At 37.1% G+C, this 27,947-nt stretch overlaps 1 protein-coding gene across 2 annotated transcripts in view; it reads right to left on the reverse strand.

The window, feature by feature from the left end:
• The window catches only part of NETO2 (neuropilin and tolloid like 2), a 59,004-nt gene that overhangs the window by 18,229 nt on the left and 12,828 nt on the right, over positions 1-27,947 (reverse strand). For both annotated transcript variants that reach the window (XM_045533350.1, XM_045533351.1), the window contains exons 3-7: positions 26,512-26,652; positions 25,612-25,860; positions 22,152-22,196; positions 21,941-22,068; positions 4,021-4,249 (exon numbers count right to left, since the gene is read on the reverse strand). In XM_045533350.1, the coding sequence (XP_045389306.1) occupies positions 4,021-4,249; positions 21,941-22,068; positions 22,152-22,196; positions 25,612-25,860; positions 26,512-26,652 (792 nt within the window). The remainder of the gene's footprint in view (positions 1-4,020; positions 4,250-21,940; positions 22,069-22,151; positions 22,197-25,611; positions 25,861-26,511; positions 26,653-27,947) is intronic.

Below are 27,947 nucleotides of genomic sequence, written 5' to 3' on the forward strand. Positions count from 1 at the left end.
TTAAGCCAAGGAGTCTGAGGTTGCTGTGAGCTAGGCTGACGCCACGGCACTCATTCTAGCCTGGGCAACAAAGCGAGACTCTGTCTCAAAAAAAAAAACCAACCAAACAAACAAAAAAAACTTACTGCAAATCTACATTAATCAAAACCATTGGTATTGGCATAAGGACAGAGGTATTGAACAATGGAATAGAGAGCTCAGAAATAAACCTTCATATAAATGGCCAACTGATTTTGTTTGTTTGTTTGTTTTAGAGATGGAGTTTCTCTATGTTGTCCAGGTTGAAGTACAGTGGCTATTAACAGGAGCTCCTGAGCTCAAGTGCTCCAAGTACTGGGACTATTGGCTGCATAACATCACATCCAGCCCATTCGATTTCTGACAAGGATGCCAAGACCACTCAATGGGGAAAGGATAGTTTTTTCAACAAATGACCTGTGGAAAACTGAATATCCACATGAAAAAGACTGAAGTTGGGCCCTTACCTTACACCATATACAACAATTAACTCCAAATGGATCAAAGGTGTAAATGTAAGTGAAAGCTAAAACTATAAAGCTCTTAGAAAAAAACATACGGGAAAAGCTTCATGACTCTGGTTTTGGCAATGATTTCTTAGAGATCATACCAAACGTAAAGGTGACAAAAGCAAAAATTGATTGGGCTTCATAAAAATTAAAAATTTCTGTACTTCAAAGTACACTATCAAGGGAGCCAAAAGACAACACAGAATAAGAAAAATATCTGCTAATCTTATATCTGATAAAGGATTAATACCCAGAGTATGTAAAGAACTTCTACAACTTAAAAAACCCCTAATTCAAAAATGGGCAAAGGACTTGAACAGAAATTTCTCCAAAGTATGTACACTAATGGCCAAGAAGCCCATGAAAAGATGGGCTAATTACTAGGCAATCAAAATCACAATGAGACACCACTTTATACACATTAGGATGGCTATTATAAAAACAAAACAAAAAACAACACATGTTGGCAAGGAGGTGGAGAAACCAGCGCCCCCTGTGCATTGCTGGTGGGAATGTAAAATGATGCAGCCACTGCTGGTTCCTCAAAGATTTAAACAGATTTGTCATATGACCCAGAAATTCTACTTCCAGATACATACTCAAAAGAATTGAAAGCAGGAACTTGAACAGACACTTGTACACCAATGTTCATGGCAGCCTTATTCACAACAGCCAAAAGGTGGAAACAACCCAAGTATCCATCAACACACAAATGTATAAACAAAATATGGCATGTACACATGATGGAATACTATTCAGCCTTAAAAAAGAAGGAAATTCTGACACATACCACAACATGGACAAAGCCTGAAAACACTATGCTGAGTGAAATAAGCCAGACACAGAAGGACAAATACTGTGTGATTCCACTTCGTATGAGTTACCTGGAATGAAGAAATTCACAAGAGACTAAGTAGAACAGAGATTACCAGGAGTGGAAGGCGAGAGAAATTGGGAGTTATTGTTTGATGGGTTCAGAGTTTGACTTTGGGATAATAAAAATGTTCTGGAAAAGAATAGTGGTAATAGCTGTACAACAATGTGAATGTACTTAATGCCACTGATTTGTACACTTAAAAATGCCTGAGGGTAAATTTTATGTTACCTATATTTTACCACAATTTTTAAAAAAGCTATAACCCCTCTGGAAAGGTATTTGGCAATACCTAGCTAAACTACATATGACTTACCTTTTGACCAAACAATCCAACTTCTAGGAATCTATCCTGAGGATATGCCTCCCACAATATGAAAATACATACACTCAACATTATTCATTGTAGCATTGTTTGTAATTGCAAAATATTGGGAATAATTCATACGCCCATAAATAGAAGACCAAATAAAGTTGGTATATACAATGTTCTACTATGCATCTATAAAAAATAAGGATAATCTCTATGAACTGATATGGCATGATTTCCTGGATATTCTTTTAAGTAAAAAATGCAAAGTGCAAAAGAGTATAATGCTGCCCTTCATGTAAGAAAAAAAGGGTCATAAGAAAATACATAAGTATTTGCTCATTTGTGTAAAGAGAGATGGGGGGGGAGGTGGCAATGGGATAGAGGCAGTGGGGGGGACTGGAGAGCAGGGAGGGCAGGGCGACCACACTTTCCCATCTTGTCTCTGTGTGAAGCTCTCTGAGAATGACAGTCATGTTCCAAGTGCCCCCAAGATAAAAACAATTTAAAGAAAGCACGATGTGGGGGGGAACACAAAATGAAATATAAACAATCACAGAGAATCTAAGTATATCACAAATGAATAACATAACTCCAAAGAAAGGTGAGAGGAAAACAACCTAAGTAAATGGAAAACAGTATTTTGACAGTAAGGCTAAAGACAAAAAGAATTGTATGCAAATAAAGTACTGTGTTAAGAACTTTCTCAGAGGTATATGAGTTAACAATTACAAAACTTTTTGTGCATATTAGGATTGAACAAATAAATACATATTGGATAATTAGAGTCAGGTCTCTTACTGTAAGATAAAGAAAGGGCTCCTGTGAAATACGGTTGGTTCTAGAGCTGGGGCAGGGGAAATACAAGTTGAGCCTGGTTCACTGAGTGGTACCAGAAAATTAAAAAAAGTGATTTAAAAAATTGTAACTGGTACATCAAAAGGATATAGGAGGCAAAGTGAAGAGCTCCCAATGGGCAAAATCTCCATGAACCCACACTGATATAAACAAAGACATGAATAAATAAGTGAGGAAAAAAAGAATAGTTTTTCCTTATAGCAGAATTCTAATTATAATAATATATGTAGGAGGAATGATGGAAACAAAATTAGGTAAACACTGTCGTAATAACCATTACAGGCAGAAACCATCAATGGATGCTAAAATTAGTGAGTAAATGGATATTTGTATAGTCTCAAAGAGACTTACTAATTCAAAAGGAAAAAAATAGTTAACTTTTCAGTGGAGAAAATTGGCAGGTAGCAGTGTAACGAAGTGCTCAAAGCTCACATCCCTAGCAGTGAGACAAGCTGGTATCACGTACCTGCACTTCACTGCTAAGATGTTCCGAGAAAAGCACAACATACTTTCACAGGCTTAATAGAAATGCATAGCCTCAACTGAAGCCCTCAGAAAACATTACACAAACCCAAACTGATGGACATTCTACTAAATTGGCCAGCATTCTTTCAAATGTGTCAAGGGAAGATTGAGAAAGACTAATTGCCACAGATGGAGAAGACTTAGGACAACTGACAAAAGCAATGCAGGAAACTGGATCATAAGACATAAACAGCAAAACTAGAGATACCTGAATAAGGGTTATAGATTTAATTAATAATATTGCATTAGTGTTAATTTTCAGTATGGCTTTGTGAGATGTTAACATTAGGAAAATCTGAGTGAAGGACATATGCGAAAACTCTGCTATTTTTATAACTTTCTGTAAGCTTAAAGTTATTTAAGAACAAAAAATTAAAGAAAGAAAACATCAATAGCATATCTAAATCTTTGGTGACCATGCTTTGGTAGAATCATAATTATTCACCAAGCTAAATGCTACTGATAGGTTAGAAAATCTTGAGAGAAAGTATCAGTTTCCACTTTCTGCAATCCCCACTGCTTGTTTATATCTTTATAATGAGGCAGTGATCCAATTTATCCATTAACATGGATTTGTTTTTTCCATGATAGTCAATTCTTCAAGAACAGGGACCAAGATTTAGTTGTTTCTATATCCTCTGTGATTTGCAGTTTTTGTCAAAAGCAAAAGCTGCCCGGTGTGGTGTCGTGCACTGTAGTCTTAGCTACTTGGGAGGCTGCGGTGGGGGAACCACTTGAGCCCTGGAGTTCAAGGCCAGCCTGGGCAACATGGAAAAACCCTGCCTCTAAAAATAAATGAAATTTAGAAATGTTTTTAAAATTTAAAAAATGCAAATAAATTTTAAAAATTAAATGCTCAATAAGTGTATTGTGAATGAGTGAAAATTATGTAAAAGATCTCAGTACTATAGGAATTATTTACTTACGCTCCACAAAGGAAGTAAAGAGCATTCTAAACCTGCTAAGCCGACTACCTTCATCTGCCCACATTCGTATCACTCCAACTCCTGTTTTAAGCATTACGTCATTGGCCACAGTGCTGCAAAACTTGGCCTTCAGATTTTCAATAGAACTGCTTCCATCATAGACTGCAACGAAGTTTCTCTTGCATTCATTTGAGTGCTCCATTTGATAATCTAGGAACCTCAAATAAATCTGTAACATCAACACAAAGAAAAACACTGCTTTTAAAAAGACACATTTGAAGTTTTCTACTATTCATACCCAACATGGTAGACTGAATTATGACAGCTGACAGAAAGATATAATAGATAAAAGGCTGATGCCTAAGGAGTTAAATGAACTAAGACTGTTCTAGTCTGTTTCTCTGGTTGTTTTTTTTTTTTTTTTTTTTTGAGACAGAGTCTCACTCTGTTGCGCGAGCTAGAGTACCGTGGCATCATCATAGCTTACTGCAACCTCACACTCCTGAACCCAAGCAATCCTCTTGCCTCAGCCTCCCAAAATGCTGGGATTACAGGTGTGAGCCACCGCACCCAGCCCTCTACCCTTTAATGTAAAGGGCTTAATAAAACAAAAAAAGTCATGTCACATATTCCACCCCCAAAAATACCTTGAGGGCATAAAACTAAAGGGAAACAATTAAAAAATTACAGCTCAGAGTTAAATTGTGACTAACGGTTTACTTGAAATGAAGAGTTTGTCACTGCCATGAGAATGGTGACAGGAGAATGGTAATAAGATTTTTATTTCAAAACTACAAAATCTTCATGCATGAATCTTAACATAGAAGCAACAAATCACCTTCAATGTACCGTCAGTTCTCAGTAATCTCCCATCATTTGTGTAGCCAAGACACTCTGCTCACGGTCTGTGGTAGCGTCACTAGCACTGGAATTACCTGACTCCTCCCCAGACTGCGAGGGCTCCCGTGAGACGGTCACATGCCAGATCTAACCCAGTGTAATTCTTGCTCATAGCAGGTAACAAATGACTAGGTTTGTCAAACTATGAATTGGTAAACTAAGTGTCAGCACAGGATGTTTAAAGTATTTACTCTCTGCTCTTTTAATCCAAAGAAACATGGTATTGTACAAGGCTATAGTAAACGCTCTTCAAAGACATAATTTTTTAAAAAATCAAGGGTTAAAGATAAATCATGTAAGATTATGACACTCTTTCCTACTCTAAGTACAGCTAACTACTGAAGTTTAATAGTTTAGTTAAACTAGTTTTCAGAAAATACTCAGAATATAAATCTGACAAAATGAAATGTCAGAGGAAAGGCACAAACTACTCTTCTCTCACTCGAAATTGCATGAGAAGATGTCTTACTCTTACCCTACCCCTATATTCTGCCCAGGGATGCAGAGTGACTTAACTGGATGGTGGGGAGTTTGGTCTCTTTTTCCCTCCCTCTTTCTCTGGACCAGTGAGCTGGGTGAATTTGCTCTGCACATACAAACTTCCCTTGAGATGGGCTGGCCTACTCTAGACTTAGATGGGAGGTAGAATTGGTAGTCAGGGAGTTAGCAAGACTAATTTGACTGTGTCACTATGCTGTTTCTTCTATCCCATCCTTTACTGTAACAAAGGGGCTATTCTGAATCTCCACATTATGACACTTTTATTTTTCAGTTGGTTCAGAACTCCGCCGAAGAAGAGGGATGCTATCTATTGGAACCCCTCAAAACCCAACAGAAATGAAATGTCCAGAAAAGGCCACTGATAAAAATGAACCAAGATACTATTTGTATACTCTTTAACACCAATGATTTTCTTTTGCGTATTTATAAGTGGATATTTTTCTTGATCATCATCCATTAACTAGTTTATCTCATTTTGAGTATTCAAGGACTATGGTGAACTTTAACATTTTTTTTTTTTTTTTCAGAGACAGAGTCTCACTCTTTTGCCCTGGCTAGAGTGCCGTGGCGTCAGCCTAGCTCACAGCAACCTTAAACTCCTGGGCTTAAGCGATCCTTCTGCCTCAGCCTCCTGAGTAGCTGGGACTACAGGCATGTGCCACCATGCCTGGCTAATTTTTCCTATATATTTTTAGTTGTCCATATAATTTCTATTTTTTTTTTTTAATTTAGTAGAGATGGGGTCTCGCTCTTGCTCAGGCTGGTCTTGAACTCCTGACCTCGAGTGATCCTCCCGTCTCAGCCTCCCAGAGTGCTAGAATTACAGGTGTGAGCCACAATGCCCGGCCAACTTTAACATTTTTAAACTTAAATTTCTTAAATAAAACCATCTGTTTACTCATTTAGTTTAACATTTAAATTTTAAAATTTGACTCAGTTTTTAGGTCGTGTGTAACTTATTTTTTAACTTTTTAAAAGTCAATTTACTTTTATTAAAAGTAACACATCCTCTCAAAATCACAACTTGATAAGAGAAAAAACAAAAAAGTAACACAGATTCTCTAGTAATCAATATTCTACATAATACTCCTAAAAAACTTATGAATATGGAACTAACTTTTCATGGAATATTTCAATAAAGAAGAGTAAGGACATCTAAGAAATACTATTTATTTAATTTGGTGCACATTTCAATATTTTCATATTTATCTATAAAAATATATAGTATTCTGCATATTTTAAAACCTTGTACCAATTATAGAAATAAGTCATTATCCATTCTTCTGTTGGATTTAGCTTGATTATTAACTAATACTGCTGTAAACATTCTTGTATTCACATTATGCACATAATATGATAATTTCATTTGGGAATATATGTAGAAGTATACTTGCTGTGTTTTAGCATATGACCATTTTTAGCTTTACCAAAGCATGCCAAACAGCTCTTCAATGTGGTTGTACCAATTTATACTACTTTTTTTTAAAATTTCAGAGTATCACGGTGGTACAGATGTTTAGGTTACATATATTGCCTTTGTCCCACTTGAGTCAGAGCTACAAGCGAGTCCATCCCCCAGTGTGCACTGCACCCATTAGGTGTGAATATACCTAACACCTCCTCCCCACTCCCACCTGCCCGACACCCAATGAATGTTACTATTATACGTGCACATAAGTGTTGATCATTAATACCAATTTGATGGTGAGTACATGTGGTGCTTGTTTTTCCATTCTTGTGATACTTCATTTAGTAGAATGGGCTCCAGCACTATCCAGGATAATACAACAGGTGCCAGATCACCATTGTTTTTCGTGGCCAAGTAGTACTCCATGGTATACGTATACCACATTTTATTAAGCCACTCACGTACTGATGGGCACTTGGGTTGTTTCCACATCTTTGCAACTGTGGATTGTGCTGTTATAAACATTCTAGTGCAGATGTCTTTTTTAAAGAATGTCTTTTTTTCCTTTGGGTAGATGCCCAGTAATGGGATTGCTGGATCAAATGGTAGTTATACCTTCAGTTCTTTGAGGTATCTCCATATTACTTTCCATACAGGTTGTACTAGTTTGCAGTCCCACCAGCAGTATATGAGTGGTCCTATTCTGCATCCATGCCAACATTTGTTGTTTTGGGACTTTTTGATAAAAGCCATTTTCACTGAAGTTCAGTGATGTCTCATTGTGGTTTTGATTTGCATTTCCCTGATGATTAGAGATGTTGGGCATTTTTTCGCATGTTTGTTGGCCATTAGTCTTCTTTTGAAAAGTTCTGTTCATGTCCTTTGCCCACTTTTTGATAGGGTGGTTTGATTTTTTCTTCCTGATGTTCCTGAGTCTTATACAGATTCTAGTTATTAGCCCTTTATTGTATGGGTAGCATGCGAATATTTCCTTCTGTTCTGTAGGTTGCCTGTTTGCTCTGGTGATAGTTTCCTTGGCTGTGCAGAAGCTTTTTAATTTGCTCAGGTCACAGTTATTTATTTCTGCTGTTGCTGTGACTGCCTTTGGGGTCTTCTTCATAAATTCTTTCCCTAGGTTGAGTTTTTCCAACATTTTCTTCTAGAATTCTTACAGTACCATGCCTTAGGTTTAAGTCTGTTATCCACTGTGAGTTGATTTCTGTGAGAGGTGAGAGGTGTGGATCCTGTTTCAGTCTCCTACATGTGGCCATCCAATTTCCCCAGCAACATTTATTCAATAAGGATTCTTTTTCCCAGCTTATCTTTTTGTCTGCTTTGTCAAAGATTAGATGGCTATGTGAGGATGGTTTTATATATGGGTTTTCAGTTTTGTTACATTGGTCTATGTCTCCGTTCTTGTGCCAGTACCATGCTGTTTTAGTTACTACAGCCTTGTAGTATAGCTTGAAGTCTAGTAAATTGATGCCTCTGAGTTTGTTTTTTTCCTTAAGGTTGCTTTTGCTATACAGGGTCTTCTCTAGTTCCATACGAAGTGTAGAATTATTTTTTCTAGATCTGTGAAAAATAATGTTGGTATTTTAATAGGGATTACATTGAATCTGTAGATCACTTTGGGTAGTACAGACATTTCAACAATGTTGATTCTGCCAATCCATGAGCATGGAATGGTTTTCCACCTGTTTACATCCTCTGCTATTTCCTTCCTCAGTGTTTCATAGTTTTCCCTGTAGAGGTCTTTCACCTCCTTAAATATATTCCTACATATTTTATTTTCTTTGTTGCTATTGTGAAGGGTATTGAATCTTTGATTTGGTTCTCAGTTTGACTGTTGTTGACATACAGGAATGCTACTGATTTGTATACATTGATTTTGTAACCCAAGACTTTGCTAAGTTTGTTTATCAATTCCAATAGTCTCTTGGCAGAATCATTAGGGTTTTCTAGATACGAGATCATATCGTCAGCAAAGAGCAATAGTTTGACCTCTTTTGCTGCCATTTGGATGCCCTTGATTTCATCCTCTTGTCTGATTGCTCTGGCTAGGACTAAATTGAATACAACTGGTAATAGAGGGCAACCTTGTTTGGTTCCAGTTCTAAGCAGGAATGCTTTCAATTTTACCCATTCAATATGATGTTGGCTGTGGGTTTCTTGTATATGGCCTATTGTGTTAAACTTTCTTATCATAACAGGGTGCTGAATTTTGTTGAATACTTTTTCTGCATTTATTGAGAGGATCATATAGTATTTGTTTTTATTTCTATTTATGTGGTGAATTACATTTGTAGATTTGTGTATGTTGAATCATACCTGCATCTATGGGATGAAGCCCACTTGGTCATGATGGATTTTTTTTTTTTTTGATGAGCAGCTGACTTCGATTTGCTAGGACTTTATTGAGAATTTTTGCATGTATATTCATAAGGGATATTGGTCTGTAGTTTTTTCTTTGTTGAGTCCTTTCCTGGCTTAGGTATCAGGGTGATGTTGGCTTTGTGAAATGTGCTGGGGAGGATGCCTTCCTTCTTGATGTTGTGGAATAATTTCTGCAGGATAGGCACTAGTTCTTCTTGGTAAGCCTGATAAAATGCAGGTGTGAAACCATCTGGTCCGGGACTTTTTTAAGGAAGGTTTCTTATTGCTGCTTCAATTTAGGTGCTTGATAGTGGTCTGTTCAGGAATTCTATTTCTTACTGATTAAGCCTAGGGAGGCTGTGTGTTTCTACGAATTTGTCCATTCCCTCCAGATTTTCAAGTTTATGTACATGGAGATTTTTGTAGTATTCAGAGATGATCTTTTGTATTTCTGTGGTATCCATTATAATTTCTCCTTTTTCATTCCTGATTGAGTTTATTAGAGTACTTTCTTTTCTGCTTCTTGTTAATCTAGCAAGAGGCACACCAATTTTCTTTATTTTTTCAAAGAACCAACTTTTTGTTTCCTTAATCTTCTGTATAGTTTTTTTTTTATCAATTTCATTTAGTTCTGCTCTGATCTTGGTTATTTCTTTTTTCTGCTGGGTTTGGGATTGGTTTGTCCGTATTTTTCCAGTTCTTTGAGATGATTCATTAGGTCATTGATTTGTGATCTGTCTTTTGGATGTAGGTGTTTATGGATACAAATTTTCCTCTCAGGACTACTTTAGCTGTGTCCCACAGATTTTGATAACTGGGTCTCCTTTATCACTTAGTTCAAAGAATCTTTTGATTTTCATCTTAATTTCCTCCTTAACCCAATAATCATTCAGCAGAAGATTGTTTAGTTTCCATGACTTTGTGTACAGATGAGTGTTTCTATTGAAGTTGATTTCTAATTTTATTACACTGTGGTCTGAGAAGATGCATGATATAATTTCTTATTTTTTTTTAATTTGTTGATACATGTTTTATGGCCTAGTATATGGTCAATCTTAGAGAATGTCCCGTGAGCCCATGAGAAAAACCTATATTCAGTGGCTACTGGGTAGAATGTTCTGTAAATCTTAGTCAGGCCCATTTATTCTAGAGCTCTGTTTAAGTCCATTGTTTCTTTGTTTATTTTCTGTTTGGTGGGTCTGTCCTGTTCTGTCAGAGGTGTGTTGAAATCCTGGTTATTATGGTGCTGCTGTTTATCATTTTGTTTAGATCAAGTAGGATTTGCTTTATGAATCTGGGTGCACCTGTGTTAGGTACACACATATTTAGAATTGTTGTCTTCTTCTTGAATTGTTCCCTTTACCATTATATAATGACCATCTTTGTCGCTCATTATTTTTGTTGATTTTAAGAGTACGTTATCTGATGTAAGAACCACTACTCCAGCTTTCTTTTGGTTTCCATTTGTGTGGAATATTGTTTTCCATCCCTTCACCTTGAGTCTGAATGCATCCTTGTGGGTTAGATGTATTTCCTTTAGACAGTAGATACTTGGCTTGTGTACATTTACCCATTCGGCCAGCCTATGTCTCTTTAGTGGGCAGTTCAAGCCATTCACATTTATTGAAACAATTGATAAATGGGGTGGATTTCCGTTCATCCTGTTGAGTTGAATTTTGTTGTTTTGTTCTCTCTCTTGAGCCACTGTGGTACCTGGCCTTTGACCTTTAGCTTTTTGATGATTTTATGCTGGTGAGTGTCTATTGTGCTGATCCATATGTAACACTGTTCTGAGTACTTCCTGCAAGGCAGGTCTTGTCTTGATGAATTCCCTCAGTGTTTGCTTGTCTGAGATCTTTATTTCTCCTATATAAAAGAAACTTAGTTTTGCAGGATACAAAATTCTAGCCTGGGCATTATTTTGTTTGAGAAGACTGAGAATGAGGCCTCAGTCCCTTCTGGCTTGTAAGATCTCAGTTGAGAAGTCTGATGTGAGTTACCTGTAAGTCTTTGTAAGTTACCTGCTGCTTTCACCTTACAGCTCGTAGGAGGGCTTCTTTCGTGATTATTTTGGCCGGTATGATGACTGTGTGTCTTCTTGTTTGCAATGAATCTCCCAGGAGTCCTTTGACCTTCTTGTACCTCGGTATCTAGATTCCTAGCAAGGCCAGAATGTCCATATATCTCATCAAATTGTTTATCGAACCTTGTGTATTTTCCTCTTCACCTTCAGGGATGCCTATGATTCTTGTATTAGGTCTCCTCACATAATCCCACATTTCTTGTAGGCTTTGCTCTTTTCTCTTATTTCTCTGCGATTAACTTGTTTAATTGAAAGGTGTTGTCTTCAATCCCTGAGATTCTTTCTTCTGCTAGATCTAGCCTATTGTTGAGGCTTTCTACTGTGTTTTGTAATTACTTGAATAAATTCTTCATTTGCAGAAGTTCTCTTTGACTTTTCTTTAACATTCCAATTTCTTTAGTGAATTTTTCATTCATTTACTGGATTTGTTTTTGTGATTTCTTTGTGGTGGGTATCCATTTTCTCTTGTATTTCACTGAGTTTTCTTATGATTCATATTCGAAATTCTTCATCTGTCATTTCAGTGTTCTGATTTTGGTTGGTATCCATTGCTAGAGAGCTGGTGTTCCCTTTTGGGTGTGTCTTTTGGTTTGATTCTTCATACTTCCAGAGTTCTTGCACTGATTCCTATCTGGAGCAGCTGTTGCTTCCATGGATTTTTTTGGACAATGACAGCCCAGTTTATTCTCTGAGCCAGTAGGTAGTGCTTGTGGGTGAGTCAGTAAGTACAGTAAAAGGGCATGCGAATTGACCTGTCAGTAGGCGGCGCTTGCTGGAACAAGCTACAATGTTGTTTTGGGGTCCTGTGACCAGCTCTGGTTCCTCTGGAGAAGCACTCTAGTGCCCCAGGGGTAGGTGGGGCCCAGGTGTGCCCTTATTCTCCACCTCAGTGGGGGCAGGTGGGGGAGTGAGGTTGGGTGGGGCTGGTTTGGGTGAGCATGTCCTTAAACTCCACAAATGCTTTTAGCAGGGGCCAAAGGTCTGTTCCCTGCTCCTAGGCAAAGCTGCCAGGGAGGGCTGAAGTGGCCCCACTTGACCAGATAGTCTGTGTGTGGACGTGGGGCTGTCTGAGACCCTCAGTCTGGCAGTGTGGAACAGGCCTTGCTCCATTCCACCCTCCCCTATTCTGTGGTATTTCCTGGGCCTCTACCTGTAGGCAGGACCACAAGCCAGCCGAGCTGCCCCTCAACTGTTATGCGGGCCAGGAGGTTCCCTGCCCAGGATCCTGGCCTGAGCTTGGAGCTCGGCCCTCCCATGGGAGGAGTGCCGCTTGAGCATGCTGCAGCTAGAACCCACTCTGATCTGCCCCTGAAGGCATGTACACCTTAGTAGACTAATTCACAGAGATTTGTTCTGCTCTGCTGAAGTCACCAGGCAAGGAGCACCAGGAAGGGGAGCTCACAGTCCAAGCACCCCTCAGTCCACTGCAGGGCCCCAGAAGGAAAGGTCCAAACCCTGTTCCCTGTGGATGCCTCTGGGTGGTGGCTAAATTGTCTCTCTCAGCAGCCGAGGGTAGGGCAAGGGAAGAGGAGAATGAAGGACTAGGTGGACAAAGGACTGCATACCAGTAGTCTCCAACACTCTCTGGGAGGCAGTCTCCTCAGAATGACCAGGCTTTGGAGTCCTGCAGATCTCCTGGGACTCACTGGACCCCTGTGGCTCCTGCAGTCTGGGCCAGAGTTGGGGATGAGCAAGACGGACCCTGAGGAGCTGAGGCCCCCAGAGAGGACAAAGGCGCCCAGTGAGTGGAGAAGCAATATGATGCCTGCCAACTGGCTCAGGTATGTAGGGTGGGAGGTGCTGAGGGAGCTGAGAGCCTGGTTCCTTGCCCACAAGAGGCTCTCCACACACTGGTGGCAGGAGTCTCTGGGCTGGCGTCAGCAGGTCTCTCTAGCAGCTTGAGAGCCCCCAGCAGTCTGAGATGCAAGGGGGAGAAATTTTAACCACTCCACCTACCCTTCTTGTTGGTCTCCAAGCCTTTTGGGGCTTAATTCCTGCATCAGATTAATCTCCTTGCAGTTCTGCTCCACAACCTCTTCCTGTGGAGTCTCCTGTAGTTCAGGCACCCTTCCTCTGACTCTGATCTGATCCATATGTGTTTGTCTGTTTTTTTCTCTTTCATGTAAAATCTTTCCTTCTTGCAGAGACACTCTGGCTAGAGGTGTTTCTCATTTGCCATCTTGCCTCTCTGACCGCAATTTATACTTCTTAAGCAAATTAAGAGGGTTTCCATTACTGAATCCTTGCTGACACTTCAACAAGTGTTTCATTACGCCTCCCCACCCTCTGCCTCCCAATTCTCATATGCTGGTAGTTTGCATTCAAAACCCACCTTCAGTCTTGAGCCCTGGTAAGCAATGATCTGTTCTCTGTCCTGTAGTTTCACTTTTTCCAGAACTTCATATAAATGAAACCATAGAACATACAGCCTTTTAAGTCTGGATTGTTTCACTCAACATGACACATCTGAGGTTATTGCATCTATCTATGGTTTGTCCTTTTTTATTTTAGAATAGATTTTACTGTACAGATGTGCCACAGTTTATTGTTTTAGTAGCTGAATAACATTTGGACCATTTCCAGTTTTTGGTTATTATGGATAAAATTGCTATGAACATTTACATATAGGCTTTTTTCTATGAACATAAGTTTTCATTTCTCCTGGATACCCATCCAGAAGAGACCGCTGAGTCACAAGGTAACTTTATAGGAAACCACCAAACTGTTTTCCAGAGTGGCTATAGCATTGTGCATTCCTACAGGAATTTATCAGAGTTTCAGTTCCTCTTACGTCCCAGAACTTGGTATTGGCTTTTTAAAAATTATTGTTGTTCTAATGGAGTATAGTACTATCTTATTGTGGTTTTAATGCGCATTTTGGTAACAACTAAATCTTCTTTGGTAAAGTCTCTGTTAAAATCTGCCTGTTTTACAATTGGGTTGTGTTCTCATTTTTGAGTTTTGAGTTCTGGAGAAAAGAAATCTTTTGCAAATACTTCCTCCTAGTAGTGGCTTTTCTCTTCAATCAACAGTGTCTTTCACAGAGAAGTTCTTTAATTTATAAATTTTTCTTTTATGGATACTCCTTTGGTATTGTATCTAAGAACTCTGTGTCTAATCCAAAGTTACTAAGATTTTCTCCTATATTTTCTTCTAAATGTTTTATAATTTTACACTTATGTCTATGATCCATTTTAAGTTTTGTATAAGGTATCAGGTATAGGTTAAGGTTCATAGTTTTTCTTAGAATATGGTTATCCATATGTTCTAGCACCATCTTTTAAAGAATATCCTTTCTTTACTGAATTGCCTTTGTATATCTATCAAAAGCCAATTAACCATATTTGTATAAATCTACTATCTGGACTCTGTTCCATTGACCTATGTGTCTGTCCTTTTGTCAGTACCACACTGTCTTTACTATGAAGCTTTAAAGTCTTCAAATTAGTGAGCCTTCCATCTTTGTTCTTTTTCAACATAATTTTGGCTTTTATAATTATTTGCCTTCCCATTAAGTCCTAGCATCAGTTTGTAAATAGACTTTGGAATTGTATTCATCGCTATAGATCCAATTTCAGAAGAATTGACATTTTAGCACTACTGAGTCCACCAAAGATCTATGCAGTACATCTCTCTGTTTATTTAGGTGTTCAAAAATTCTTTGAATTTTTTTGTTGTAGTTCTGTAAGTTTTTAGTTTATGGATGCTGCACATATTTTTTTATGCAGTAATATCTTAAATGGTACTGTTTTATTAATTTTGAACTCCAATTGTGCATTTCTAGCATATAAAAATACAAATGATTTTTGTTTATGGTCTTCTATCCTCAACCTTGCTAAACTGATTTAATTTTTCCAGGAGCTTTTTTCTCAATTTTATGTAAATTTTTATATAGATACCATGTCATTTGCTAAAAGATAATTTTCTTTCTTTTGAATCTGCATGCTTTTTTGCACTGACTACAATTTCTAGTACAGTGAATAGGAGTTAGCTTATTATTAATTTTGAAGGGGAAAGAATTCAAGGTTTCACCATTAAGTATAGTGTCAGCTGTAGGTTTTTGAAGATGCTCTTTACCAGGTTATAGAAATACTGTTTCATCCTACCTTTCTGAGATTTTTATCATGAACAGGTATTGAATTTTAATAAATGGAGAGGATCATAGTCTTCTTTAGTTTATATGGTGAATTACATTGATTTTTCAAATGTTGAACCAGGCTTGTAATCCTGGGATAAACCACACTTGGTTGTGATGACTTATACACTTTTTTTTAAAATGCTGGATTAGATTTGCTAATGTTTTATTGACAAATTTTGCATCTATCTTTTTAAAATCGAAGACACAGTATTGTTTATTTCTAATGACAAGAAACAGAACATCATGTCCTGCACCTGCCATCAAAAAAAAAGAAAAAAAGAAACATAACATCAGTCCCTTATTTGTACAAAAATACCTAAAAGTTTACAATTAGGTTCACTAGCCAACGAGCTATGTACTAAATGAAGCAAAGCACATGGAATAAACATCTTGTCTCTTAATCCCTTCTGCATCCCCTGAAAATGCTTCCACATCATGCCATTTTATGGTCACTGCAGTGTGCACTGTGACATCACAAATCTACCACCAGCTAGTCTGCATCTGTTTTCCTAAGGAATATTGATCGAGTTTCCTTATGTCTTTGTCTGGTGGTAGTAGTATCAGGGTAATACTTGTCTTATAAAATGAGTTTAGAAGCGTTCCTTCCTCTTCATTTCCTCAAAGGGATTGTGAAGAATTGGCATTATCTTCCTTAAATGTTTGGTACAATTTGCCAAGTGAATCCACCTAGGCCTGGACCTTTGTTAGAAGGTTTTTAACTATGAATTCAATTTTTGGGATAGATATAGAACAATTCAGATTACCTATTTCTTCTTGGATATGTTTGGGCAGTGTGTAGTGTTTAAGAAATTTGCCCATTTCATCTAAGTCATCTGATCTTCAGGCATAGAACTGTTCATTATATTTTCTTATTATCTTTAACAATGGTAGGTTCTGTAGTGATATCTTCTGCTTTGTTCCAGACACTGGTAAAATGTCCCAGATATTTACCATTTGTTTCCCTTCATTCATGAACCTCCAAGATTCTTCCTAGTATTTCTTTTATCTAAAGAATTTCCTTCATAATTTCTTTTATAGCAGTCTGTTAAGTGATAAATTCTCTTTGTCTTCCAAGTACATCTCTCTTTTGCTCTCATTCTTGGAAGAAGTTTTGCTGGATATAAAATTCTGATTTCACAGTTCTCCCCCGCCACACTTACAGATTTTAATCCATTACCTTTGGCTCCCACAGTTTCTGAAGAGAAATCCAGTGTCATTCAAATCAATGCTTCCTTATATAAAATGCATCATTTTCCTCTGGCAGATCTCAAGATCTCATTATTTGGTTTCAAGTAATTTGATTTTGATGTGTGCTTCTTATATCTATATCTTATATGTCTTTCACCAAATTTGGGACTTGTTAGGCATTATTTCTTCATATATTTATTCTGTACCAGTCTCTGCCTTTTCTCCTTCTAGGATGAAATGACATACACATTAGGCCTTTTGAAATTGTTCTGCAGGTCCCTGAGGGTGTATTAATTTGTTTTTAAGTATTTTTTCCCTCTGTATTTCAGACTGGATACTTTCTACTGATTCATCTTCAAGTTCAGTGACTTTCCTTCATCTCCATTCTCCTATTGAGCCGATCTGACAGGGAATATTTAAAACTTCAGATACTATATTGTTTTCAGTTCGAAAATTTCCACTTGATTCTTTGACACTTTCTATTCCTCTGCTGAATACCACCTTTCCACTCTTCAGGAGTGTTTCCTTCACATAGTGGAGCATGGTTATATTGTTGTTTTAAAGTTTTTGACAATTCCAATATCTGGGTTCTGTTAGGGTTGGGATCTGTTGATTGCTTTTCATTTCAGAACAAATCCAACTTTCCTATTTTTTATATGTAATTTTCTATTGTATCCTGGACATTTTCAATACCTTGTGAGACTCTGGATCTTATTAAAAATCACTGGAAAATGTTGACTTTTATTATTTGTTTTGTTTCAGCAGGAAGTCAAACACATTAGGTACAGACTGCAAGTTCTGTCTCACTTTGTGTGGGTGGCAGTCGCAGTGCTGGTTCAGGTTTCAAAGCCCTTGCTGTGCTGTGTCGGCTTGCCCAGGATGTGCCCCGGTCAGGGACTTGGATGGTTTATATTGTAATGTGGTTTCCAACACCGGTGCCATGTTTCTTTGTGTCTGTTCTGTGTTTATGCAGCTTGGGAGGAAAGCCAGAAACAGTGCTTCCCCTTCTCCAGTGCTCCCCTCTCCCAGACCTCCTTCATACTCTCTAGACAACAACTTGGTCTCCTTTACCCAGTTCCTCTGGCTAGAAAGACAAGTTTTCCTCAGGGTTTTAGCATCCTAACCTGTTGTGAGTTCTGAGAATATGAGTGAAGAGAGACAAAAAAAAAAAAAAAAAAAGGGATTCTCTCCATACTTTCCAGCTTACAAATTTATTAATAAAGAATTATTCATAATGTTCTTATGATAATCTAAATCACTTTGTTTTTCTTTCTTTCTTTTTTTTTAGAGATAGGGTCTCTCTCTGTTGCCCAGGCTAGAGTGTAGTGGTGCAATCACAGCTCACTGCAACCTCGATCTCCTCGGCTCAAGCGATCCTCCCACCTCAGCCTCCTCAGTACCTAGGGCTACAAGTGCACACCATCATGCCAGGCTCATTTTTACATTTTTTTTGTAGAGACAGGTCTCACTATGTTGCTCAGGCTGGTCTAGAACTCCTGGCCTCAAGCCATCTTCCCACCAGAGCCTCCCAAAGTACTGGGATTACAGGTGTGAGCCACCATGCCTGGCCTAAAATGCTGCTATTGAAAATTTCTAATATGTAAAAGCAGACAAAGTATATCATATATCCATGTACTCATCCCCTGACTTCAACAATTAATCTTATTTTATCTATGTCTCTCCTTACTTCTGCCCCTTACATATTAGAGACAAACTCCAGACACTAAATCATTTCATCTGTAAATAGTTCCAGGTTATCACTAAAGCTACTAACCTCTGTACTATTATCAAACCAAACAAATGAGTAACTTCTTACTATCAAATACTAGTGTTCAAACTTCTAATTGTCTGTTAATGTCATCAGTTCCCCCCACTTATAGTTTGTTTGAATCCCTAAGTTCATTTGACTTTTATATCTCTTTTAATCTAAATAGGTCCTCCTGTTTTTATTTTTCCCTTTGTCATTTATTTATTAAAGAAACACAGATTTTTGTTTTTTGTTCAGCAGGTCTACTTCATAATTGGTTTGTCTCATAATAGTTTTTAATTTCTGCTGTACTTGATTTATGACCTTTTCCATTCCTAATATTCTAGAAAAATCTTGGCAGAAGGTTGCCTATTGTTACCTATTACAAAGAGCCAGCTTTGGGTTTCAGTGACTCACTCTTTTTGTATCTTTGTTTTTAATTTAATTTATTTCTGCTTTTTAAAAATTATTACTTGTTACTTTCTTTGCATTTGCCATTCTTTTAACTTCTTGAATTGAATCTTAGCTAATTAAAAGTCAATCTTTTTTTCTTCTAAAGGAAGCATTTTTAGTCATAAATTCCCTCAAAGTACTGTTTTAGTTGTACCCCACAATTTTTTAATATACAGTATTTTCATCATTATTGAATTTTATATGTATTCAAATTTCCACCCTGACTTCTTCTGTGACCTATAAATTAATTACTAAGTAGCACAGTAGTAAACTTCCAAACATATGGGGTTTTAGAGTAATCTTTTGGTTGCTGATCCCCAGTTCAATCGCACTGTTGTCAGAGGATGCTGTGTGATACCGAACATTGGTGTATGTTCAGACTTCCTTTGTAGCCTAGTGCATGTATCAGTTCTGACATATGTTTAATGCATGCTTGTAGAGAATGCACATTCTCTGGATGCTGGGAGCAAGACACTATGTCCATTAGGCAGATATGTGTTGTTTAAATCAAATCTTTTTAGTTATACTTATTTTTTTGTATGCTTGACCTATTAATTACTGAAAGAGGTAAAAAAAATTACTCACTGTAAATGTGGATTTATCAATGTTCCCTGGCAATCATCAATTTATGTTTGTATATTTTGAGGCTATATTATTAATGCCTAAGATTTTAAATTATTATATCTTCCTTGTGAATTAGTGACCTTCTTGATTTCTATTTTAATAGTTATATCAGCTCTCTTTTTGTATTTGCCTGGTAATTTTTTCCTATTTTTATACCTTTAATTTTTCCTGTAATTATCCTATGAACAGAATACATTTGAATTTTAACATTTGGTTCATTAATTATTTTTTCCCAGAAATACCTGCATTTTGCTGTCATTCTTGAATTACAGTTTAGTTGCATAAGGATATGTGGGTTACCAGTTCTTAATTGTCTCTCAACATTGAGGACATTATTTCACTGTCTTTGGGCTTCAACTTTGCTATTGATAATGCTGGTAACAATCTTAATAGCATCCTTCTGTACGCAATCTCTTTTCTCTGTAGTTTTTTAAAGATTTTTCTCCTTGTCTGTGGGGTACAATGCAAGTCAGTGTCACTCTAAAGTCATTTTTCCTCCTTGGGAGTCACTGTGTCATGCCTTTCCGTAGTTCTTGAAAAATACTTAATAAACTACCACCCTGTCCCAGCACTACATTCTGGGTAATTTCCTTGGATTTATCTTTTAATAACCATACTTTTATTTACAGAATTTATATTTGGTTACTTTAAAAAACATGCCTGGTCATTTTTCTTTCTCATCTTTTTGTTTCCTTCTTGTGGGAAAACACTTAGGTTTCTGGGGATCTAGGGAACGTCTTCCTGTGTGTTATGTGTGCTAACTCTCATGCATGGCAGACTGTGAGCACAGGTGTTCTAACTTGGGGCTGTGAGCTTACCTTCAACAGTGTTTTATTGATAGAAACCCAATAGCCTCCTTGGTGGTTTCAGATTTATTTTTTTCAGCTGCCTCAAAGGTTTTACGAGCACAAGACCATTTTAATTGTTTCTTTTTTTGAGACAGAGTTTCGCTCTGTTGACCAGACTACAGTGAGGTGGTGTCAGCCTAGCTCACTGCAACCTCAAACTCTTGAGCTCAATCGATTCTCCTGCCTCAGCCTCCCGAGTAGCTGGGACTATAGGCACGTGTCACTGCGTTGGCTGGTTTTTCTATTTTTAGTAGAGACGAGGTCTCACTTTTGTTCAGGCTGGTCTTGAACTCCTAATCTCAAGTGATCCTCCTGCCTCGGCCTCCCAGAGTGCTAGGATTACAGGTGTGAGCTACTGCACCCAGCCCACATATACTTTTTTTTTTTTTTTGAGACAGAGTCTTGCTTTGTTGCCCGGGCTAGAGTGAGTGCCGTGGCGTCAGCCTAGCTCACAGCAACCTCAAACTCCTGGGCTTAAGCGATCCTACTGCCTCAGCCTCCCGAGTAGCTGGGACTACAGGCATGCGCCACCATGCCCAGTTAATTTTTTCTATATAGATTTTTAGCTGTCCAAATCATTTCTTTCTATTTTTGGTAGAGACGGGGGTCTCACTCTTGCTCAGGCTGGTCTCGAACTCCTGACCTCGAGCGATCCACCTGCCTCGGCCTCCCAGAGTGCTAGGATTACAGGCGTGAGCCACCGCGCCCGGCCTCACATATGCTTTTTTAAAAGAATATTTGTTATAACTTACCCAATGTTTCCAAGTGTTTCTTACTAGGTGAGTTCTTAGGTTATCTAATCCACTACACAACCATCCATAACTGTCGATCTGATTTTTTTTCCTTTAAGAGACAGGGTCATGCTCTGCTGCCCAGGCTGGAGTGCAGTGGTGTGATCATCGCTCACTGCAGTCTCCAACTCCTGGGCTCAAGCAATCCTCTCACCTCAGCCTTCCGAGTTGCTGGGACTACAGGTGTGAGCCACCATGCCCAGTCATAATTTTTACGATTCTTTACAGGTATGTTCTTCCACCCTCACTTTCTTTTTCTCTCTTTTTCACATACGCTTTAAATATAGTCTTAACTCTGGTGATATTCCTAGAAGTATAAATTAACAGCAACCAATCTCAGTCTGTCAGAGTTATTTAAAAATATTCTTTCCCTGCAGTACTTTCCAATAAAAGCTCTACATGATTAGCAGAGGACAGCAAGATAACAACACAGAACAAAGACTCAACATATTTGTGATTTTGGTTTTTAGACTGGTATGACCAACCATGTAACCTCTGACCAACCTATGTAACCTCTTGCAATCTATTTTTCCTCCATAAAAAATATTTTTATGAATCTATAATCATACACATCAACACTTACACTCGACAATTAGGCATTGATAGATTTTAAGAATCTTAATCTTCTACAATTAAGACTCCTTATGTATTTGTAATATTCCTGAAATTTATATTTCACTGTATTTAGCTATAACAGTGCTTGGATCTTAGTATGTGCCCAATGAGGTGACTAAAATACAATTTTTAGAAGTTATAATATCAGTTTATATAGTTAACAAATGTTTGTATAAATCAAAATGACACATTTTGCAAATCATGTCACACTATGTTCTTCTCTGAAGTGACTCAATATATAACGATACCTTCGCTTTCGGTGTGGCTTTAATTGTCCATATGCAGTCGACTGCTTGGCCAGGTTTCGTTTTCTCTTCTTGTTCTACCTGACTAGAACGCACTATTCCATCAGCTCCTGAGAGCTCAAACTGGCAATCTAGAAAGAATAAATGAATAATGTTCAAAGGAAAATAAGATTGATCCAAAAAGCCATGAGGAAAAAGTGATAAAATACTAAACCTGGGATGGGATTTAAAATACCTCCTAGGTAAGTAAAGTCTGGATCTGTAACAGAAAAAAGAAGACAGTGATTGGTACTGAGATAGTTACTTCAAAGGTTAACATTTCAAATGACACCTACTGCTCCATTTAACAGCATGGTGAGAGGAGCTTTCACTGGTGTAGAGTACACATCACTGGTCATTTATGAACTCATTTCCAGGATCAACACTCACATTTTTGATCCCATCATGAATTAATGATTTATTTATTTGATTTGAAAACTCACCACCAACTGTCAAAAATAGTAGGTAGTCCACTGACGGATGAATAAACAAAATATGGTACATACAACAGAATGGAATATAGTCAATGTTAAAAGGGAATCAAATTCCTTTTTGATAATCATTAAAATCTGTCTTCTAACCTTTTGCTTAAATGGGTAGTGGTGATGGTTGCACAACATTGTGGTGCAAAGGCAATACACGTAACCAAAGTGTTTGTACCCCCATAATACTATGAAATTAAAAAATTTTTTAAATTTAAAAATTACATGTTTAAAAAAGCAGAAAAAATTATTTAACTTAGAATACATATCAGAGAGTATTCTTTTTTAACTTAAACTAAACTCTTCCTTGCTAAAAAGGGACAACTAACAGACACTTCAGCACTTTTGCAGAGAAATGTCCAAGAGAAATTTAAATATTAAACAGCATTGGGAGAAAAAAGTCATAGGAGCTATCTGGTAAGTTAATCAGAATTTTTTCATATATAGACAAGATCTCTAGGATATTATCATTATTGAATCAAAATTTCCATATCACCAATAGCTTAGAGAATTTTATTCTCTAATTTCTCACCATTGTTAAATAGATTTCTTCCAGATTTACCACCCCTAGACGAAATTTATTTTATAAACATGACTTTAAATAACAGCAGATATTGCCACAGTTAGCTAATTATGCATCACTTATGTATTGTCCCATGTGCTGGTTTTTTTCCTTTTAGTGACAAAATTGAGAATCCTCATCTACATTACATAAAGACAATATGACAGAGCAGGAAGTGTGGCCTAGAGAACTGGAATCTAGCCCTGGATTTGCCACATAGGATCTGAGAAAATCACTTAATCTCTGACTCAGTTTCCTCATCTACAAAATGAAGCACTACATAATCCTCCTGAAATTGTCATTAGCATAAAATTATATATAATGTAGGTAGAAACTCTGAAGCATGGTAAGATGCAAATGTGAAAGGTACAAGGCATTGTATATTTTGTCTATATTTTAACTAGAAGCCATAGAAAGTTGCTCTCATGATATATACAACAGAAGAAAAAGAGCTACTTGTCTCCAAAATACAGATCTTTACATATAAAGTTGGTTAAATTTGTTTTTTAATATTTAAACACATTATTCAAATAAGCGCCCTATTTTGACATCTTTTTTCTTTCAAGTAGCCTACACTTAGTTACAAAGATCTAACTCATGTATAAGATTTTGTAATGGTGTCTTTATGGGTTATATAAAGTATATCAGTTACTTCAGTTAGTTGATTTAGTTAATAAAACCAAATACCTGACCAATTTAATCAAATGAGTTATTCTGATATAAACTGTTGGTTCTTAAACTTCTATGAACTACTTTACCAGGCACAACATCCTGTACATCATATCACATCTAGTCATCTTTCTTTTCCCTGCCATTGTGAAAAAACAGCTCACTAGCCACTCCTTTTTAATTGTGGTGAACTATACATAAAATTTACCATGTTAACCATTTTTAAATGTATAATTCAGTCACATTAAATACACTCACAATGTTGTGCAATCATCACCACTCTTTATTTCCAGACCTTTTTTTTCATCATTCCCAAGCTGAAAAATCTATACTCATTAAACATTAACTCTCTATTCTCCCTCCCCTGACCCCTGAAACCCACCCATTCTATTTTCTATTTCTACAAATTCTATTCTATGACTAGATGCCTTATATAAGTAGATTCATACAATATTTGCCCTTTTGTGTCTGGCTTATTTCACTTAGCATAATGTTTCAAGGTTCATCCATGATGATTCCAGTTACATGACATTCTGGGAAGAGCACAACCATGGAGAAAGTAAGGAGATCAGTGCCTGCCAGAGGGCTAGGGGGATAGAGGGATGAATAGGTGGGGCACAGGGATATTTAGGGGAGTGATACTGTTCCAGATGACACTGTAATGGCAGATACATGTCTTTATAAATTTGTCGAAACCCTTAGAACACATACTACCAAGAGTGAACCCTAATATAAACCGTGGACTTTAGGTGATAATGATGTGCCGATGTGGGTTCATTGACTAAAACACATGTATCACTCTGGTGTAGGATGCTGCTTGTGGGGAGGAAGGAGATAACTCTGCTCAGTTTTGCTGTGAACCTAAAACTTTTCTAAAAAAAGTAAAGTCTATTGAATAAATTTTCCGTTTTGAAAATGCTATCCTTTTGGCATTGAGCAGATAAATACTGAAGCGAAAATTAAAAACTTCCAAAATGTTTACCGATGGCGGAAAGAAGTTATTTATGTTTTTCAGGCAAAAACAGGTAACAAAGCTATATGTGTAGCATAATCCCAGTTTTTTCTAAAACAAAATTAATAGATGTAGAAAAACATCTGAAGGAACACACACCAAATTATTAACACTGACTTTATATATAGGGTGGTAGAATTACAAATATTTTTTTATTTGGATATTTAAAATTTTTTTCAATTAATAAATTACTTGCATGAAGAAATAAAAGCAAAAAGATCATATAGTTGTTTTACTAAGTTATTTTTTCATCTTGTTAGTTTGTAAGCTCTCTGAAGACAGGAATAGTAGGCTGGGCACAGTGGCTCATGCCTGTAATCCTAGCACTCTGGGAGGCCGAGGCGGGAGGATTGCCTAAGGTCAGGAGTTCGAGACCAAACTGAGCAAGAGTGAAAACTTGCTTCTACTAAAAATAGAAAGAAATTAGCTGGACAACTAAAAATATATAGAAAAAATTAGCTGGGCATGGTGGTGCATGCCTGTCGTCCCAGCTACTCGGGAGGCTGAAGCAGTAGGATTGATTGAGCCCAGGAGTTTGAGGTTGCTGTGAGCTAGGATGATGCCACGGCACTCTAGCCCGGGCAACAGAGTGAGACTCTGTCTAAAAAAAAAAATAATAATAATAATTAAAAAAATGTATTTACACTGATGATGTTGGCCTTGAGTATATGCTATAAAACCGAAAGAAATCTAAGAAAAAAAGGTGACAACATCTACGGATATGTTTCAAAATTCAAGTGATATGGTTCTATCTTCAGTTTTTATTAAGTTTTTATTTGTTCATGAACTGATTCCCTTTTGATCTTTCTAATTTCTTTAAAGTCTTGACCAAATTAATCTCTTTTCCAATCTTAAGTTTCCAAAATAAGAGTCAGATACCCAATCACTAAAAAGATAACTGATTCTTTACCTGGAATAAATGAGTACTTTGCTCGAAATCCCAGTCCTTCAAGTTCTTCATCAGAACTAAACTTAATCCACATGAATCTCCCTGTTGACCTAATTAATGGAGGGCTTTTCACGCCACAGTAACGATCTATAAGAGGAGAGAAACCAAATGGCCCATCTCGAACTTCCAAGTGATCAAACCGACATTCAAATGATGGTTCTATATAATAATGTTCATCAAAGGTCAACTCTATTCTTTGACGTGGAGCAGCTAGAAAATAAGAATAAGCAAATCAGGGCAACACAAATAAGAACGAACATAAATGTACTGACACAAATGAGAAAAGCAAACAATGCTCCGTTACTGCTTCATAGATGAAGACTGTTATGTTACTACATAAGAATCATTCTAAATGTTATACTTTACACTAATAATGTTACTCTGTAGAACTTTAGTAATCCTTCCCTTTGACATACATAACTTATTAAATTAGCTGAATGGTTCTTGATTAAACATGAAGTCAGGAAACTAACACTTAGTTCATGAGATACAATGTACCTTCCACAATACACAGAAAAATAACAGAAGATATGAAAGGAACTCACTAATGTGGAGATAAATTTGCATAAAGCCTTAAAAGGGATGCTGGTATCTTTGATAAGTTTCTTATCAAAGAAGTTTTTCATATATACTGATGCATCTAGTTGAAGTATATTTTAGGAGATTCAAAATTCCCATAAAATTTCAACAATTATGCTGTTAATGTATTCAATATTCAGAAATATTTATCATTAACAGATTTAATTCAAATACATGTTTAAATTTTGTTCAAACTGGTTTAAACAGGGCATTTTACCAATGCATTTAATTTTACAATAAAGTAAAAATTTATCTAATAAAAGACAGAAATTGGTCAAATACCTTCCAAAATGTAGATACACTCTTTGTTTGGTGGATATGAGTCAGGATAATTTGGTGAAGCAAAATGACCTCCATTGCTGGTTCGAACCCAAATGCCACACTGGGTTGCAGGAATGTGCTTGATTCCAATATTTTGTCCATCTTTGGGAAAAACATCATTTAAAACATTAACTACAGCAAGAGAGAATATCACTGTTTTCTTTCCCCCACAACTTGCCAAACAATTGCCCACTCTATGCTACATATACAAAATTTCCTAAGAAACACTGCCAAATTTAGCCCCACAAATTGAGTACAGCAGCAGTAAAAGGCAGGTAAGCCTGTCTGCTCTGCTTGCTGGAAAAACTTGCAGCTAGAGTACAAGTTTGCCATGTAAGAGAACAGGGAAATAAAATGCTTATATGGATTTTACAAGGGTAAAACTATGTGGAAGAAGCTAATAAATCAGTAAAATTCCATAAAATTCAGTTCTGACATAAAAATAAAAGGATCCCAGGAGTTACTTTCTGATATGGTATCCTTATATTTAGTTTAACACAACAGTCAAGATTCAAAGATTACAGGGGGATTTTAGTTGCAGATTGAAGACTGAATACATGCATGAGCTCTGCTTCCTCCTCAAACTCCAGTTAAACAATAGCGAAAAGGATTTTTTTTTAAGGGCATAAACCCAAAAGTACAAAGAGGTAGATATATTAATAGCAATAACAACTGGCACTACTAGGAAGTGGGCGAGGCCTGGTGTGTGAAGATGGGCTTTCTAAAAACATGAAGTTGTTTAAAAATGTTTAGAAATCAGTTTGATTTCTAATACCACCCTTTCCTACTCCATGAATCTGCTCTAATACCACATCAGAAAACTGAAGATTACTTCTTTGGAAACTGTTGAACAACAGGGTTACTGGACTAGGTGACACAAGACACAGCTGAGGATAAAAATATGAACCTAAAAGAGGAGAGATGAGTAAATGTTAACACACTGGATGATACTTCCAGTCGTCCTCTTCCCAATGAACACCCCAAAGGCCTCCTCAGAGATAGATCCTTTAAGCAGGAAATGGGAAGATTCCTCTCTGGGGAATCTAAACGGCCCTAACACAGACTTAACGATACAGACTCAGGGATTCCCCAGCGTCAGGTCACTCAGCAGTGAGGGCCACAGTATTCCATCCCCACCTATACCTGCAGACAGCTGATGATCAGCTTTTTAGTGCCCCTCTTAAAATGTAAGCAGACATTCAATTCAAGGATCATCAGACATTGAGGAAAGTCTCTAATATGAAAAAGAGATCAAAACAAGAGCAAAGGCTAGGTAAGATAGATATTAAAAAACCAGTAACACAAAACTAAACTATCATTTATGATCCTCAGAGAGACAGAAAAGCAAATCTATAAAACAAAAACAAGGATATTCTAAAAAAAGAACATTCAGAAAA

This window comes from Lemur catta, chromosome 20 (genome assembly GCF_020740605.2).
Source record: "Lemur catta isolate mLemCat1 chromosome 20, mLemCat1.pri, whole genome shotgun sequence".
In the NCBI taxonomy this organism is placed as follows: Eukaryota; Metazoa; Chordata; class Mammalia; order Primates; family Lemuridae; genus Lemur; species Lemur catta.